Source organism: Peromyscus californicus, unplaced genomic scaffold, assembly GCF_007827085.1.
Source record: "Peromyscus californicus insignis strain IS unplaced genomic scaffold, ASM782708v3 Scaffold_10__1_contigs__length_136768540, whole genome shotgun sequence".
In the NCBI taxonomy this organism is placed as follows: domain Eukaryota; kingdom Metazoa; phylum Chordata; class Mammalia; order Rodentia; family Cricetidae; genus Peromyscus; species Peromyscus californicus.
Window position 1 is genome coordinate 63,565,489 of NW_026294391.1, and position 17,634 is coordinate 63,583,122.

General features: G+C 39.5%; 1 protein-coding gene across 1 annotated transcript in view; it reads right to left on the bottom strand.

Annotated features, from left to right (window-relative positions):
* LOC128108325 (charged multivesicular body protein 1b-2) overlaps positions 1-17,634 on the bottom strand; it is a 47,564-nt gene that overhangs the window by 22,813 nt on the left and 7,117 nt on the right. Inside the window, exon 2 of the mRNA XM_052734752.1 lies at positions 14,389-14,486. Within this exon, the coding sequence (XP_052590712.1) occupies positions 14,389-14,486 (98 nt within the window). The remainder of the gene's footprint in view (positions 1-14,388; positions 14,487-17,634) is intronic.

Sequence of the window (17,634 nt, forward strand, 5' to 3'; positions counted from 1 at the left end):
ACTGTAGTCCATCATGATCTAAGAAGTAAAATGTAGTCCCTCTCCATGAGATGGAACCCACACCTGACATTGCTTGGATGACAAAGAACCTGAGACTAGATAGGCCAGGGACCTAGGGGAAAACCAAATACTACTGTTCTACTAGAGGCATGTAGCAATAGAATGGCTCCTAATGACATTCTGCTCTCTTCATAGAGCAGTGCCTTGCTCTGCTCAGAAGCTTCTTGCTGCAGCAGATGGGAACAAACACAGAGACCCACAACCAGACATTGCACAAAGTGAGTGACCTTGGAACACTCAGCCCCGAATGGGATATTTCTACAGAATCCCTCCTTTAAAACACAGGGAATCCCATGGAAGAGGAGGCAGAAAAAAAGTGTAAGAGCCAAAGGGGATGTAGGACACCAAGGAAACAAGGTTGTCTAAACACATTAGGACTGACTTACATACGAACTCACACAGACTGTGGCAGCAAACACAAGGCCTGCATGGGTCTGTACCAGATGGGGTCCTAGAGCTGACAGAAGTGGACACCCCCCCAGGCCCAACCAGAGGCGAATTCCAATTGATAATTACTTGCAAATAAAAATTAGTATTCTCCAAGGGAGTCTCACTGGGGGAAAAAACACTCTTAAGGGTAGGCCCCATGCTGAGCAGTAGATGGTCAACAGAAAATGAACTCAATGGCATCTTTGGAAGTATAGTGTCAAGGCATTTTTTTAAACACCTTACAGGTCCTTTGCATATATATTATGGATTCCGGTTTTGTTTTTGTGGGATACATGTATGTGTGAATGTGTGTGTCTCTAGACCTGTATGTGTTTCTTGTGTTGCTGCTTGTTCTTTTCTTCCTGTTTCTTTTGTTCTATTCCAATCTGTCTAATTTGTTTTATTTTATTTTATTAGTATTTCCTTAGCTGCTTGCTTGTTTTCTAATGAGACAGAAATGGGGTGGATCTGGATGGGAGGGGAAGTGGGGAGGAACTAGGATGAGTTGGGGGAGGAGAATCCATAACAATAAAAGGAAAAAAGCAGTATCTCATGGAATTTCTTTGATAAAAAGGGTTGGTTATTAAGTTTTGGGCCAGGCTTGGGGCTCAGGCCAGGCTCTGGGTTCAGCAGGGCTTGGGAAGCACAAGCAGTCACAGAGGCTGGAGGTGGACTGCACACAGACTAGCTGCAGGCTGTGGGGCTCAGGTCACATTAGGCACCACTTGAAACAGGAGCCAAAATGAATATATATCAATTTATTAATGGGTGCTATGGGAAAACAGACTCACAGATACAGGATAAGAGAGATCCAGTTGTAGAGTCCTTCTGTTTTGCCCGGGGGGGGGGGGGGGGAGTGTTAATGGAACTAGCCAGTCTAGTCTCCAACCATATCAATAGAGAGAGCACGCTCCCACCCCTGCTCCTGCCCCCGCCAGTTTTAAGCAGTCACATACTCAGAAAAAAAACATGCCTCTATCAGGCCAGCTACTCCAAGGTCATATGCTGGTGAGTATATGGGAATCAATATATCAATCAGTATATTCAGGAATCAATATAGAGGTTCCTTAAAAATTAAAAATAGAATTAGCACATGACCTGGTTTTACTACTCCTGGGTATACACCTGAAGCCAGCATACAATACTGTTTACTATGGTACTATTCACAACAGCCAACTTATAGAATCACTTTAGATGCTTACCCATAGATACATGGATAAAGAAAATGTGGTATTTCACTCACGTTGGAGTACAGTTCAGTCATAAAGGATACAGTTATGACATTTGCACAAAAATGTCATAAAAACATTATGAAGTGGGCATCATAATGGTAATTTTAATAAGTGAGACTCAGAAAGAGAACACGTATTTTCTCACAAAAGCAGATTTTGGATTTGTTTTTAAAGACATGGAAGTAGAATGGGGCATTTTGGTGGAAGGACCAGGAGGAGGAGGGAGAAAGGCAAGTGACGGTAGTAGGGAGTGCACATAACATATAATATATATATATATATATATATATATATACACACACATTACATACATATAATATATAACATATATTATATATGTGCATATAACTGAAGTATATTACATGCAGGCATGGAAAAACGTTTTGTGATTTTTTTTCTTTTTTTAAGACAGGGAGAAAAAGGGAGGGAGAGGGAGAAAGAACATAATGTTGGGAAGGTTGTTAGGCGGGAAGGATCTGGGGGAAGTTGGGGAAGAGGAAAAATATCAAAATATATTACAGGATAAACATTTAATAAAAATGAAAAAAATTGTAACACAACCCATCAGCTTTTACATTACATAAAGTAGTTTTATACTTTTTTTCTGAGTATTTTGCATGTATTCATCTTTTTAGAGTTTTTCTGATTAAATAGCTATGTATTTGTTACATGTAATGTTACTTTTCCTATATTGTTGATTAGTATTTTATTTTATATGTGATTATAGATTTTAAATAGATGTCTCACTTATTTATTTTACTGTACTCTAAATGTCATTTTTTTACCACATGGTAATTTCTTATGGTATTGAATGGTTTCATTTCTAACATTTAAATACGTATTAAATTTGTTGCTAATTTGAATGAAATATCTAGGTTTTTTAAAAAAAAATCATTCATCTATATTCCTACTACTTTAGAATAATTTAATTTTGATATAGAATCTCCTTAAGTTACCCAGGGTGGCCTTGAACTTTCAATCCTTCTGCCTGAGCCTCCTGAATAGCTGAATAGCTGGGATTGCAGGCATATATTACATACATGTTTTTGTCTCATTCAGGTAAGTATCTATTATCTTCCAACAATAATTGCTTCCTTGATTGAAGCATTATCTCCTTTAATATATTCAAGGGTTTTTTGCTTGATGCCTAATTACCTTTGTTCATTTTTAGTTAATTAAAAATTACTACAAAAGAAACACCTGCATGTGAATACACCATTACAGCAGAAAATAATGTCCTATATTAAAAAGACTTTCTCTCAACTCAGTTACTCTCTCTGATGGCCTAGCATCTAGCAGATGCAAGACAGCATTTTAGGCAGTGCGGATTTTGTAGTGAACCCAAAGAAATCCCTGGGTTGGGTTATTATGGAACATATAATCCAAACAGAGAGTCTGACAATAAGCAAACAATTCAAATAGAAAACGGTAAAGGGGAAAAAAGAGCAGTAGGTGTCAGGGAGAGAAATGAAGAGAGGACAGGAAGGAAAAAGAGGCAATGAATTAGAAAGAGATAAGGAGGTATGTGAGATGACTTGGAGGGAAGAACAGGGAAGGGAGGGATAATGTAATTATAATTTCAAAAAGTTTTAAAAATTATTTCAAATAAAAAAGTTAGGACTGTGGTTCTTGAATTTTCAGACCCTGATAAGGCCGTTTGACATAGGGAGATGTGAGTGAGCATATGAAATAGAAAAAGGTTTCTATCTTAGGTGGAGGAAGAAGGCAGGCCAGTCCCATGGCGGAAGCCCACCAGTGAGAAGACTGTGTAAACAGGTACCGACACGGCAGAAGGGGCAGCACAGTCAAGTCTACCAAGGGAAATCAGAAATGCCAGTAATAAATCAGATATGGCACTGGAGCCGTTTTAAAACCCTGACATTTTACTTGACGGTAAGAGATCACAACATAGTTCTGAGCGGAACACTGACCTATGACTTCTCTTAAAATACTTCCTCTGGCTGCTGTGTTAAGATTACTTTTATGGGGGTTGAAGGATGTAGCTCAGTAGTTCAGTGGTAGAGTCCTTGTCTAACAGGAGTAATTGTTATTGGGCTTGATTCCTAGTACTGGGAGAAAAACAAAACCCTAAAACGAAATCATTATGGGAACAGGGTCAAAACAGAGGCCCAAACAAAGAGGCTAACGGAAGCTTGTTTACAATAAGTGAGGTAAGATAAGGATGGCCTGGGTGGAGATGGGTACACTGGACTTGGTAAGAAGTGATCAGATTCTAAAGACCTTTGAAAGATTTTCCAAGGCTCAGATGTAGTATATGAAACAAGAGGTTAAGCATAATGCCATTCTAAGATTATTTGTTTTGTCTGAAAGACAGAAAATGCCTTACAGGCACACCAGGAATGCTATACTGGAGGATGTCACATAAGGAGCCCTGTTTCAAGTTGGATTTTTTCCTGTGGTCATCCAAGTAGAAACAAGAAAGAAGTTGAAACAGGAGTCTTCAGTTCAGGTACACAGGCTAAGCTAGAGTTATCCATCACCATGCAAATAAAGCTAGAAGACTAACTAGATGAACTAACTTCTAGGGTCATCAGAGGTTAGAAATAACAAAAAAAGAACAGTAGTAAAGTGGACTTGGATTGGGCAGTGGTGAATGTGTTTTCCTAAAAGCCAAAGCACCAAAGTGTTGGAAGGAAGGAGTAATGAACCCAGACAAATACTACCAATAGTTCTAATAAAATGTAGATTAAGAACTAATTGGATTGAGCAGTATAAATGTTCTTGGTTTCCATCCAGGTAGAGGTCTAAGTGTAAATGAACAAAAAAACAAAAAACAAATACGGAAGCAGAAATTAGAGCTAAGAAAAAAATAGGGGGCTATTTCAAAGGGGTTACAAGGAATGGGGGGAAAAAGCAAGAAAGGTACTGGCAACAGGGTCTGGTGGGGAATTGTTTGCCTAATACCCAAACCAACCAACCAATCCACACACAAAAAAGCCCTCAGGCAAACAGCCAAAACCACGAGAGCATCAAGAAGCAGAAATCTCATACAAGTGCTTCGAAAGATTTAAAGATGGCTGTGGGCTAACACAATTTATTCAGCACACAGGAGAAAACTGATAATGTAAACCTAATGATACCTGGGAACAGGCCTTAGCAGAGAAGAGGAGCAGACTCCCTTTCATTCTTAGACACATGGCTAGTTCACCTATTTTTTTTATTTTTATTTTGCAATACAATTCAGTTCTACATATCAGCCACGGATTCCCTTGTTCTCCCCCGTCTGGCCCCCCTTACTTCCCCCCAGCCCACCCCCCCATTCCTACCTCCTCCAGGGCAAAGCCTTCCCCGAGGACTGAGATCAACCTGGTAGACTCAGTCCAGGTAGGTCCAGTCCCCTCCTCCCAGGCCGAGCCAAGCGATCCTGCATAGGCCCCAGGTTTCAAACAGCCAACTCATGCAATGAGCACAGGACCTGGTCCCATTGACTGGATGCCTCCCAAACAGATCAGGCCAATCAACTGTCTCACCCACTCAGAGGGCCTGATCCAGTTGGTGACCCCTCAGCCATTGGTTCATAGTTCATGTGTTTCCATTTGTTTGGCTATTTGTCCCTGTGCTTTATCCAACCTTGGTCTCAACAATTCTCGCTCATATAAACCCTCCTCATTCTCGCTAATTGGACTCCCAGAGATCCACCCAGGGCCTAGTCACGGATCTCTGCATCCAGATCCCTCAGTAGTTTGATGAGGTTTCTAGCACGACAATTAGGGTGTTTGGCCATCCCATCACCAGAGTAGGTCATTTCGGGCTGTCTCTCGACCATTGCCAGCAGTCTGTTGTGGGGGTATCTTTGTGGATTTCTGTGGACCTCTCTAGCACTTTGCTTCTTCCTATTCTCATGTGGTCTTCATTTACCATGGTCTCCTATTCCTTGTTCTCCCTCTCTGTTGTTGATCCAGCTGGGATCTCCCCCTCCCTCAAGCTCTCTTTCCCTCGACCCTCGCCTTTCACTACCCCCACTCATGTCCAGGCTGTTCATGTAGATCTCATTCCATTTCTCTGTCATTGGGCGATCCCCGTGTCTTTCTTGGGGTCCTGTTTTCCAGGTAGCCTCCCTGGTGATGTGAGTAACAGTCCAGTCATCCTTGTTCCACATTTAGTATCCTGCTATGAGTGAGTACATACCATGTTTGTCTTTCTGAGTCTGGGTTACCTCACTCAGGATGATTTTTTTCTAGATCCATCCATTTGTCTGCAAACCTCATGATGTCATTGTTTTTCTCTGCTGAGTAGTATTCCATTGTGTATATGTACCACATTTTGTTTATCCATTCTTCAGTTGAAGGGCATCTAGGTTGTTTCCATGTTCTGGCTATTACAAACAATGCTGATATGAACACACTCATCACAGGAAAGATCCACCAAGATGAAGTCTCAATTCTAGTTCACCTATTTTTAAAGGAGGAAAAGGGCACACTATGGCAACTGAGGCAGCTATCTACAGTGATCTAACATTTCTCTGTTAACTAGAAAGCCAGAGCATCAGGCAAATCTGAGAATGAGAAAGGGGGATCTTGAGGTTTACAAAGAGAGAGGTCATGATGTGGCCACTGAAGTGAATGTTAGAATAAATAGATTAAGACAAAACCCATCGCCATATCATGGTGATTCTCCTAAGTCTTTTCACATCTAGTAATTGGGAAAGATGTAAAAAAATAAATAAATAAATAAAAACATAAAGCATACTCTGCTGCGGCATTTTGATAAAATCTATCCTAAGGATACAATCAGAAAACTCCACAAAGATTTATGTGTAAGAATGAGGTATTTAAAATATTAAAAGAGCTGAGCAGTTGTGGCACAGGCCTTTAATCCCAGCCCTTGGGAGGCAGAGGCAGTCAGATCTCTGTGAGTTCATGCCAGCTTGGTCTATAGAGGTAGTTCTAGGACAGCCAGGGATATACAGAGAAACCCTGTCTCAAACAAACAAACAAATAAAAAATAGAAAAAAATTGCCTGGCTGTGGTGGTGCATGCCTTTAAACTCAGCACTTGGGAGGCAGCAGCAGGTGGATCTCTGTGAGTTAAAGGCCAGCCTTGAGCTGTTCCTGGACAGTCAAGGCTGTTCCAAAGTGAAATCCTGTCTGGAAAAAACAAAAAACAATTTTTTTAAAAACCTATATATATTAGGAATTAGGACTGGAGATGCAGCTGAGTTGTTGAGCATTTGCCTAATATGTGTAATGCCCTAGGTTCAATCCCCAGTACTGCAGATAAAAGAAGAAAACACCCAAACAGCCACTAATTAGATATCCAAAGATAGAGGAATAATTGAGCAAATTATAATATATCCACATGACAGAACAGTGTTTTATAAACAGGAAAAGACTGCAGATATTGCAGATAATTAGCTAATGGCATGAGGGGCAAGCTCACAGTTTAATAATAACAATAGGAATACATAAGACATTTTTTTTATCTCCTCCAAGTACTAACGGCTGAATGTTTATTGTGGATCAGGTACTCATGCTAAATTATTTATCAAGAGATGTTCCCTACAAGTATAACAAAACAAAAGAGTAAGTAAAACATATACCATACGTAATAAGTGCCTTAATGAAAATAAAATGGGTGATCTGATGGGGTAACAGGGTGGACTGAGGTATTTTCAGCTAAGTAGTTAGGGACAATCACTTGAAAAAAAATGCCATTTAAAGTGATGACTAAGAGGAACCAGCCCTACAAATATATGGGAGAAAAAAATCTGTCTAGGAAAAGGACAAAGTTAAACCTAAAGATAAGGTTGAGCTATATGTGCTAAGAAACCCACTGTGTTCTGGACAACATTAAGGAGATGAGACTGGATGTAGGTAGAATCCATCAGATAGGGCCACCTAGGACTCTAGGATTTACATTAGGTATGTTGTAAGGGCTCTTGGAAGCTTTAAATAATCATAGTATATTGACTAAAATGGTCACTATGGCTAGCTACCTGGGAAGAAATGGCCAAAAAGGACAATGGTAGATGCAGATAAACTAGCTGAGAGGTAGGGCAAGTGGCGCAGCAGCTGAGAGCTCAAACAGAAAATGATGTGGTCTGGTTTAGGGTTGAGTGACAGAAGCAGTAAGACCTAGTCAAGTTCAGGATATATTTTGAATATAGAGCAGTTGCGGACAACAAGTGAGCTAAAACAAAGTAACAAAGACTCTCTGGCTTCTGGCTTGTACGAGACCATGAGTTCTTCACTGAAATAAAAAATAATGAATCAGAACAAGGTAATGTTTTTATGTATACAAAAAGTTCAAATCGAGCATTACTCCCACCAGCAAGATATGCTGGTGCAATAGTGGTACAACAGTTGTGGAAGTAACCAACTACCATCAGATTTGATTTAAGGCCCAGTCTGTGAGATGGAATCCTCATCCAACATTGCCTGGGAGGGGAGGGGGACAAGAAACAGAGACTTAACAGACCTATTTGTAGATGTTTTTTGTCTCATTGCTTTCTTTGGGCATTTCGTTTACTTGTATACTATAGTTTCAATTTTGTCTTTTTATTTGTTGTACGTGTGTGTATATTTCTCGTCCTATTTTTTAAAAATTCTTTTTTAAAATTTGCCTGTTTGATGTCTATAGAGTGTGAGAAAGAAGGCATGGAAGTGGATAGCTGGGAAGAATCTGGGAGGAACTGGTGGACAGGAAACCATAAGAAGAATATATTACATAAAAAATTTCAATAAAAGTAAAATAAAGTAAAAATGGGGAGTGGAACTATATACCCAGGGTCCTCAAAAGAAGAAACAAAAATGGCTAGGAAACATTTTTGTAAATGTTCAAGACCCTTAGCCATAAGAGAAATGCAAATTAAAACTACTTTGAGATTTCATCTTACCCTAGTCAAAAAACAAAACAAAACAAAAAACAGAACAACAAATGGATGCTATTCACTATTGGTGAGGGTGCAAACTGGTACAGCCATTATGGAAATCAGTGTGGAGGTTCTTCAAAAAGCTAGCCATAGGTCTATCGTATGATTCAGCTATTCTACTCTTTGTCATATTCCCAACAGATCCATATCCTACTACAGAGATACATACTCATCCATGCTCACTGCTTCCTAGTCATAATGGCTAGGAAATGAAAACAGCCTAGATGCCCATCAACTAACAAATGTAGAATGAAAATATAATTAATTTGTCACAAAATTACAGGTAAGTGAGTGGAGCTGGAAATAATCATTCAGAATGAGGCAGCCCAGACCCAGAAAGACAAATGCCACCTGTTCTATCTCATATATGGATGGTAGCTTTGAGATTTTAGATACATTTGTTTAAATTAGTGAACTCACAGAAGTCAAGAAACTAGTAGGGGGACTTGGAATGGGGCTATTAAGGGAAGGATGATAGAATGCAGGTGGTATGAAGGACAGGGAACAATGAAGCAAGAAGGATAGAGTAGGGTAGGGGATAGCAGGGCAAACTACAGGATGGAGTAAGGGGGTAATGAACACAAAAGACCTTTGTTACGCTGGCTAGATTTATGTCAATTTGACACAAACTCTAGTCATTTGAGAAGAGGAAACCTTGATTGAGAAAATGTCTCTACAAGCTCTACAGGCTGGCCCAGTTTTAATTAGTGATTGATGGGGGAGGGCCCTGCCCATTATGGGTAGAGCCACCTCTAGGCTAGTGGCCCTGGGTTCTATAAGAAAGCAGGCTGAGCAAGCCATATGGAGCAAGCCAGTAAGCAACAACCCTTCCTAGCCTCTGCATCAACTCCTGCTTGCAGGCTCCTGCCTTGTTTGAGTTCCTGTCCTGACATCCTTTGGTGAACAGTGATAAGGAAGTGTAAGCCTAATAAACTCTTTCCTCTCAAAACTGCTTTGGGGGCATGGTATTTTGTCGCAATAGAAATCCTAACTAAGATATTTGGGGAAAATATATGGAAACCTACTACTGTAGAAGTATCCTAAAAATATACAGTTTAAATCAAGTGCCCTATACTGGGGGCAAGGATGCTTCTCCCAAACACCACAGGGTATGAAGCAAACTGGGAGTTCAATTAGCGAGAATGAGGAGGGTTTATATGAGCGAGAATTGTTGAGACCAAGGTTGGATAAAGCACAGGGACAAATAGCCAAACAAATGGAAACACATGAACTATGAACCAATGGCTGAGGGGTCACCAAATGGATCAGGCCCTCTGAATGGGTGAGACAGTTGATTGGCTTGATCTGTTTGGGAGGCATCCAGGCAGTGGGACCAGGTCCTGTGCTCATTGCATGAATTGGCTGTTTGAAACCTGGGGCCTATGCAGGATCGCTTGGCTCGGCCTGGGAGGAGGGGACTGGACCTACCTGGACTGAGTCTACCAGGTTGATCTCAGTCCTCGGGGGAGGCTTTGCCCTGGAGGAGGTGGGAATGGGGGGTGGACTGGGGGGAAGGTGAGGGGGGTGGGAGGGGGGAGAACAAGGGAATCCGTGGCTGATATGTAGAACTGAATTGTATTGCAAAATAAAAATACAAATTAAAAAAAAATCCAGTGTCAGATGTGAATTACCTCCTATTTGTTCATCAATGGAGTCTGACACATACCCTCCTCCCTCCCAAAATTATAAGCTATTGTCAATGGTCTTTATTAATTTCTTGATCTTGATAGTAAGACCTTATTGCCAAAGACTCCACACACTTGACTTGCTTGAAGCTACATCCTATTGGTTAGCTTTTATAGTAGAGAAGTGCTATGCATGCTGTGGAATGAATAAAGTAATTAATAGTCTTAGCATTGCTACCAAAAGTGAGTGGCCTGGCAAGAAATGCCTACAGGTTCCACAGTGGTATGAATGATATGGGAGTAACCAATCACTTTGTGATTAGATTTAAGATTGTTCCACTAGATGGAACTCATGCCTGGCACCTGGTACCTTTAATGGGTCCAAGAGCCTATAGCTGGGTAAACCAAAGGTTCCCAATGGAGACTATTATTCTGCTAAATGGATACAGTATTCTTAAATAGTTATCTTTATAACCATAGATCAGTGCAATTCTCAATTTTCTTCAGAGAACCTTTTTCAGAAGATAGTGTGTAGCAGGCTTTCTCAGACTGCCAGCCCCCAAATCATGACAACAAGACTTATTATTAGTTATGAATGCTCAGCCTTATCTTATGCTTGTTCCACTAGCTCTTATAACTTAGATTAATCTGTTTCTCTTCATCTATGTTTTGCCTTTTTACCTGTCTTTCATTCTGTATGTCCTACTCCACGTCTGTCTGGCTAGCAGCTGCCTGGCTGGCTGGCCCCAGGTGTCTCCCTATTTTTCTCCCACATTCATTCCTCTTGTTCTCTCTGGAGCCTAGATTCCTCCTCCTACTTATTCTCTCTGCCTGCCAGCACCACCTATCCCTCTACTGCCTAGCTATTGGCTGTTCAGCTTTTTATTGGACCAGTCAGGTGCCTTTGGCAGGCAAGGTGAAACAGCAACACATCTTTGCCTTGTTAAACAAATACAACATAAACAAATGCAACACATCTTTGCCTAGTTAAACAAATGCAGCATAAACAAATGCAACACATCTTTACATAGTCAAAGTAATATTCCACAACAATAGGGATTAGTACAAAGACAACTAGTCAGTGTGAAGAGAATGAAAGACCATGGAGTGAGTGCTCAGCCCTAAATGATATATCTATATCATACACCCTCACTCCAAGGCTCAAGGATCATTGTGAAAGAGTGGGCAGAAAGACTAAGAGTCAGAGGTAGTAGATGAGTACAGTGAGACAGAATTATCTACATATGACAGGGCCACATGAACTCACAGAAACTACTGAGTGCATGCACAACACCCGCCCAAGAACAAGGAAGAAAAACTCCCCAGCCAGGGTTGGAGAGGGGCTCACGAAGTCCCACCTCTAGTTGAGGAGCTATACACAACTGATGGCTTCTGAGGAAGAAGAGTCATTTTTCTACAGGGATGTGGCTCGAGAGGCTATGTGCCAATAGACAGCCCTACACTTATGCAATATGGGCACTGCCAAATAGACTTTGTGTGTTTAAAGAGAAAGCAGAAGAAATTAAGAGGGAAGAGTGATGGGACATGGGAGGAACTGAAGGGGAAGGAATGGGAGTGGTTTAACCCAAACACACCATATGTATGTATGGAATTCTCAAACAAAAAGAAAATCATATAAATACTTATGTATAAATCCTAATTAACATAGCATGGTTAGAAATATTATCCTTCAAAAGTTTTACCTTTAAATCTGGGACTTGCTTTAGTAACTTGGATTTATTGATAATATCCAGAACTTCTAAAAATGGCTTATAATCCAAGCAATAGATGGCATTATAAAATCAGCAAACAGGGCTGGGCAGTGGTGGCGCACGCCTTTAATCTCAGCACTCAGGAGGCAGAGGCAGGCGGATCTCTGTGAGTTTGAGGCCAGCCTGGTCTACAGCCTGAGATCCAAGACAGGAACCAAAGCTACACAGAGAAACCCTATCTTGAAAAACAAACAAACAAACAAATAAATAAATAAATAATAAAATCAGCAAACAGTTTTCAAGAGATAAAATTTTTTTAAAAGTTAAAAAAGGTACAGATAATTAAGAAAAAATGTTAAACATCCTTGGTCACTAGGGAAATGAAAATTAAAAAAAACTGAGATTTTATCCTAGCTGATCAGAATTACTATCATTAAACTAAACATCATTAAATGCTAATGAGGATGTGGAGAAAATGGAACCCTTATATACTGCTGGTAGGAATGTAAATTATTTGAGTCACTATGGAAATGAACTTGGAGACATCTCACATAAGACTCAGCCACTCCATCCCTGAGGATGTACTCAAAGGACTTTAAATCAACATATAGCACAGTAATTTGCATACCCACGTTCATTGTAGCAGTACTCACAATCGCCAAGTTATTGAATTAGGTTAGTGTAGAGACCCACAGAGGCTTCCTAGTGAATACTTACTCAGGGTCTGAGAATCAGAGCTCGCTTTACCCAGCAGGGCTGCATAAGGGAATGATTTGATCACAGGCATGGTTACCAGGTGTTTGTAAGGGTCCACACTTGCAGTGTGCTTTGATCTAGCAAAGGGGAGGTCTTTTGTTCCACCTCTTGGCATTGTTATAAAAACCCCCTTTGAAGAGACAGAAGGGACTGTTGGGGGTCTTGATGCAGGTCCTCCCGAAGCTATCCTGTGTTTCTGTTTTTCTCCTCTTCGCTATCTTTCTATCTAATATTTTCTTATCCCTCTCTCCTCCTCATAGGAACCCTGGAAAAGGTAGGAGCTGGCCTCCCACAGGTTAGGTATCCAGCAATAGATGGAAAAAAACCTCTCATTTTACACACACACACACACACACACACACACACACACACACACACACACACACACACACACTGGAGTTTATATAGCCACAAAGGAGAATGAAATTGTATAGCCAGGTGATAGTAGACACCTTTAATCCTACACACAGGAGGCAAAAGCAGGTGGATCTCTGTGAGTTTGAGGCCAGCCTGGTCGACAGAGTGAGTTCCAGGACAGCCAAGGCTGTTACACAGAAACCCTGTCTCACAACATCAACAAGAACAACAACAAAAATGGATGCAATTGAAGAGCATAATAGTAAGTGAAATAAGTCAGCCTTGGTGTAAGCCTATTTTCTCTCATTTGTAGATCCCAGCTCTTAAACAGACACACAATTCAAAACTGCATATAGGGCATGAAAGTAGATGTGAGACTATCTGAGGGAAATGAACAGGAGTTGGAGGGGAATAAAAGGAAAGGCGTGGCATGGATACTGTCAAAATACATGACATACCTATTTGAAAATGTCTGTGGAACCCATCAGTATGTACAATGAATATATATTGATAAAAATGTTTCACTATGCCTGAATTGTTTGTGCAAACAGTGGTATTTTGTGTCAGACAACTAATTTCCTTCCAGAGATGTGGAATTCTGGCACAGTCTAGGCAAAAAGTGCCAATATAACTGATTACTAACAAAACCTCCAGATTTCTGTGTCCAGAGATTCTCTGCTAGGCAATGTTTCATGTGTGGCAAAAAAAAAAAAATCCCAATATAACTGATTAATAACAAAACCTCCAGAATTCTGTGTCCAGAGCTTCTCTGTTAGGCAATGTTTCATGTGTGTTATGACTAGCTGAAGAAATTAAGCTTCCCCCAATGTGACTCCACTGAGAAAGGACTCTTAGAACTGTGAACTTGAATCTCCCAGATTCCCTGGTAGTATAATAGGTTTCTTTGCTGAGTCTGCTTTGAATCCTTTCACTATATCCCTGTGGTAAACTACCTGTGTCCGATGACTCCTGCTAGTAAATATGAGAGCACTATATACATTAATTATATGCAATATTTAGATATATACCTTAGAAAGTATAGACGTTAAAATCATCCAAAAGAAGGAATATTTTATACATGGACTTCGCAAGAAGAATGAAATTAGCTAAGGACAGTTTTTATTTGAAAGTAACACAAGAATTACACAATTTTGTAAGCTATATTTGCATATATAAATAGCAAAAAACATAAAAGCATAATAAAGAAGGCATTATCGACTATGTAGGATAGTGATTTATCGAAAGAGACTATACAATTAACTACCTTCTATATCTATTTGTACTTCTTTTGTGAATTAAAAAAGTAAAAATATTAAAAGCGTCTACCTTTTTTATCTTGGCCTTTTCAGCTTTTTCTTCTTTATCACATTTCTTGGCATTCCTATTAAGTTCTTTTGCAGCAAACTTCAAGTTAAATAAGTGTTCTGAAAATATAGGTTAAGGCTAGCTAGTCAAAAAGTCATTTTTTTCCAGCAAAAAGACCTGAAAACTTGTTAAAATCATTTAAAAAGGATCAGATAATACTATAAGTCAACTAATCACAAAATTTCTAAGGGAAGAGAACAAACTATTTCTTTTAAACTTCCTTTCACCCTAATCAATATATAATATTAATTACAAAGGAAAAATAACTATTCTGAAGAAACTGAGTAGGTAGTATTTTAGCCAAGTTTTTTAACCTCATCAGTAATAAGGCATGTCCATATAATTTACTTTTTGAAATGATGTCTTGAGAAGAATAAATCATCATTAGTATGGCACTCTTACTAAAAACAACCTCATTTGTTATAGACTTTCAAGTGTCAAATTCCTGAAGAGCAAGGAACAATTGAATAACTGGCAAAAATTGGAGACTAGAGAGACAAGGTGGCTGACTACATGAAACACTACCAAAAGGCTCTGAGAAACTCTACCAATAGCCCTTATTGAGGGAAGCCAAACCAATAATGTGGAGGCAGAACTGAAGCAGAGACCATGGAGGAACACTGCGTACTAGCTTGCTCAACTTGCTTTCTTATTATCACCTAGGGCGCCCTGCAAACAGTGGGCTGTGCCCTCCCACATCAATCATTAATCAAAAAAATGCCTCAAGGAGCTGCCTACAGGCGTTCTCTCTTCCCAGATGACTAACTTGTGTCAAGTTGACAATAAAACCAACCAGCACAAGTAAAACAGAAAACTGAAGAAAACTGGGCAGAAAATGAGCTAACTGGAATACAAATCTGAATTACAATGAGAAGAAGAAGAAGAAGAAGAAGAAGAAGAAGAAGAAGAAGAAGAAGAAGAAGAAGAAGAAGAAGAAGAAGAAGAAGAAAAACAGCAATAGAAGTAGACTAAAATGGTCTTACAATATCTGGAATACTTGGGCTAGAGAGATGGCTCTGTGGTTAAGAGCATGGCTGGCTCTTCCAGAGGACCAAGATTCAATTCTCAGCACCCATACAGGCGCTCACAACAGCCTGTAACCCCACTTTCGTGGGATTGAATGCCCTCCTTGGGCTTCCACAGACAACAGACATATTATGTAGGACATAGATATACATGCAGGTAAAATACTCATACACACATAACAATAAAATAGGAATAAAAAATTTTTTAAAAATCTGGAATCCTAGGGGGAAAACATGATAACAGTGTGAAGAACTATATTTAAAATGAGAACATGTGAATATTCTGTAAATAATGACCACAATAAAAAAGCAGCACAAAAATTCCAAACAGGACAAAACATAAATTCACATCTAGATGCATCATAGCAAACCCACAAACATCAAAGACTAAATTAACTTTCAAGGAGCCACAGTCAAAGTTCAGACAATTTACAAGTGATACGGTCAAATAGAGCAGAATTTCTAAATAAAACTCCTAAGTAATTACCAAAGGATTTATGGTCATGTGCTATTCTAAGTAGTGATAGTCTACCAATGTTTTAACAAACCCTATTTAATACATATTGTTGATTCATTAATAGCAAATTCTTAGCTTAGAATACTATAATTCATGACTGAAAATTTACCTAATACAAAAATTTTTATCTACAAGGCACACTACAGCCTTCTCATACTAAAAACACAAAACAGCACATTAAGGGCCTATAAAAGGGAACTATTTTAAATAGTGGAATTATAAACAGAAGACATAAAATACTGAAAATGTAGTATTAGACAGCAGAAGACATTCGTTTACCATATGAGCATTCATTACCTTTCCTAAGTAGGAAACAGGAACATCAGTTGAGCCCAAATCTTTACTAATCTAGGCAAGTTCTGGAATAAAAATATCATTTGTGCTAGTTTTCTACAACTTTTACCATGTAGGCAAATTTGCAAATACAGAATGTTTCAATAATTTAACTTAGCTTCTCAAGAAACTAAACTAGATCTAACAAAAGGCTTGATGAGCACAGAATTATATCCAGGAAATGTTGGTTACATTAGAGAATCACGATGTCAAATTTTAAGATTAAAAACTCAGAACACAAACAGATGTAAACACCTAAGACAAAGGATGGGGTGAGCTGAGTATGTTAAGAACTTTGTACCATTCACAAGTAAATCAGCATTCATTAAATTTAACATTAACTATACATGTTAAAATTTCAAGGGTACCAGTGAAGAAATAGCATGTAACTTCCAAAGTAATAAAGGGAAAAATGGTGTGAACCATTTACAGACTCAAAGGAAAGTAGCAAAAGAGTAAGGAATCTAGGGATAAAAGGCCAAACAGAAATGATACATTAAGTAGAAAGTTTCCCCAAATGTGGGCTGGTTAAATATAAATAGCTCAGCGGGAAAAGTGTTTGTTTAACAAGCCTGATGATATGAGTTTTATCCCCAGAACCCATTTGAAAAAAGAGTTCCATTCTCAAACTGTGGGGGGCCATTCCACCCCCACTTTTCCCCAGGGTACTCTTGAACAGGAGCAGCAGGAAATATTAGCTAGAAATATAGCTGGAGAGAGAGACAGACATAAACATAGAATAGCTTCGGGAGGGCCTGGATCCTCATCCATCGGACCCTGACTGTATCTGCCAAAGGGCTTTTATATGAATGCCAAGGGGAGGATCAAAAAGACCTCCCCCAGGCACAGCCAAGTGCAGACCCTTCCAATCACCTGGCAACCTTGCCTGTGGTCAAATCATCCCCTTATGCAGCTCTGCTGTATCAGGCAAAGTCAGATCTCACAAGGAAACTTCTGTGGGCTCCCATACCAGAGCTTACCTTAAAAAGCTGCATAGGGTGGCATGCATCTGTAATCCCAAAACTCTTACTGAGAGATGGGAAGAGAAGACTAGAGAATTGCCCAGAAGTTCTTGGGCCAGCTAGGCTGGAATACACAGTGCAAGAGAAAGAATAAGAAAGACCATGTCTCTATAAGATAGAAGGAGAGAACTGACTCCCAAACGTTAACTACTGATCTCTGCATGTGTGCTGTAGTACACACACAAACAATAAATGAAAAATAAATAAAATTTAACAGAAAGAAACATTCTCAAAATATCATGATGGATTAAAAATAATGAAGCAAACTATAGACAGGACTTTAAAATGCAAAGATATTGAATAAGATGGC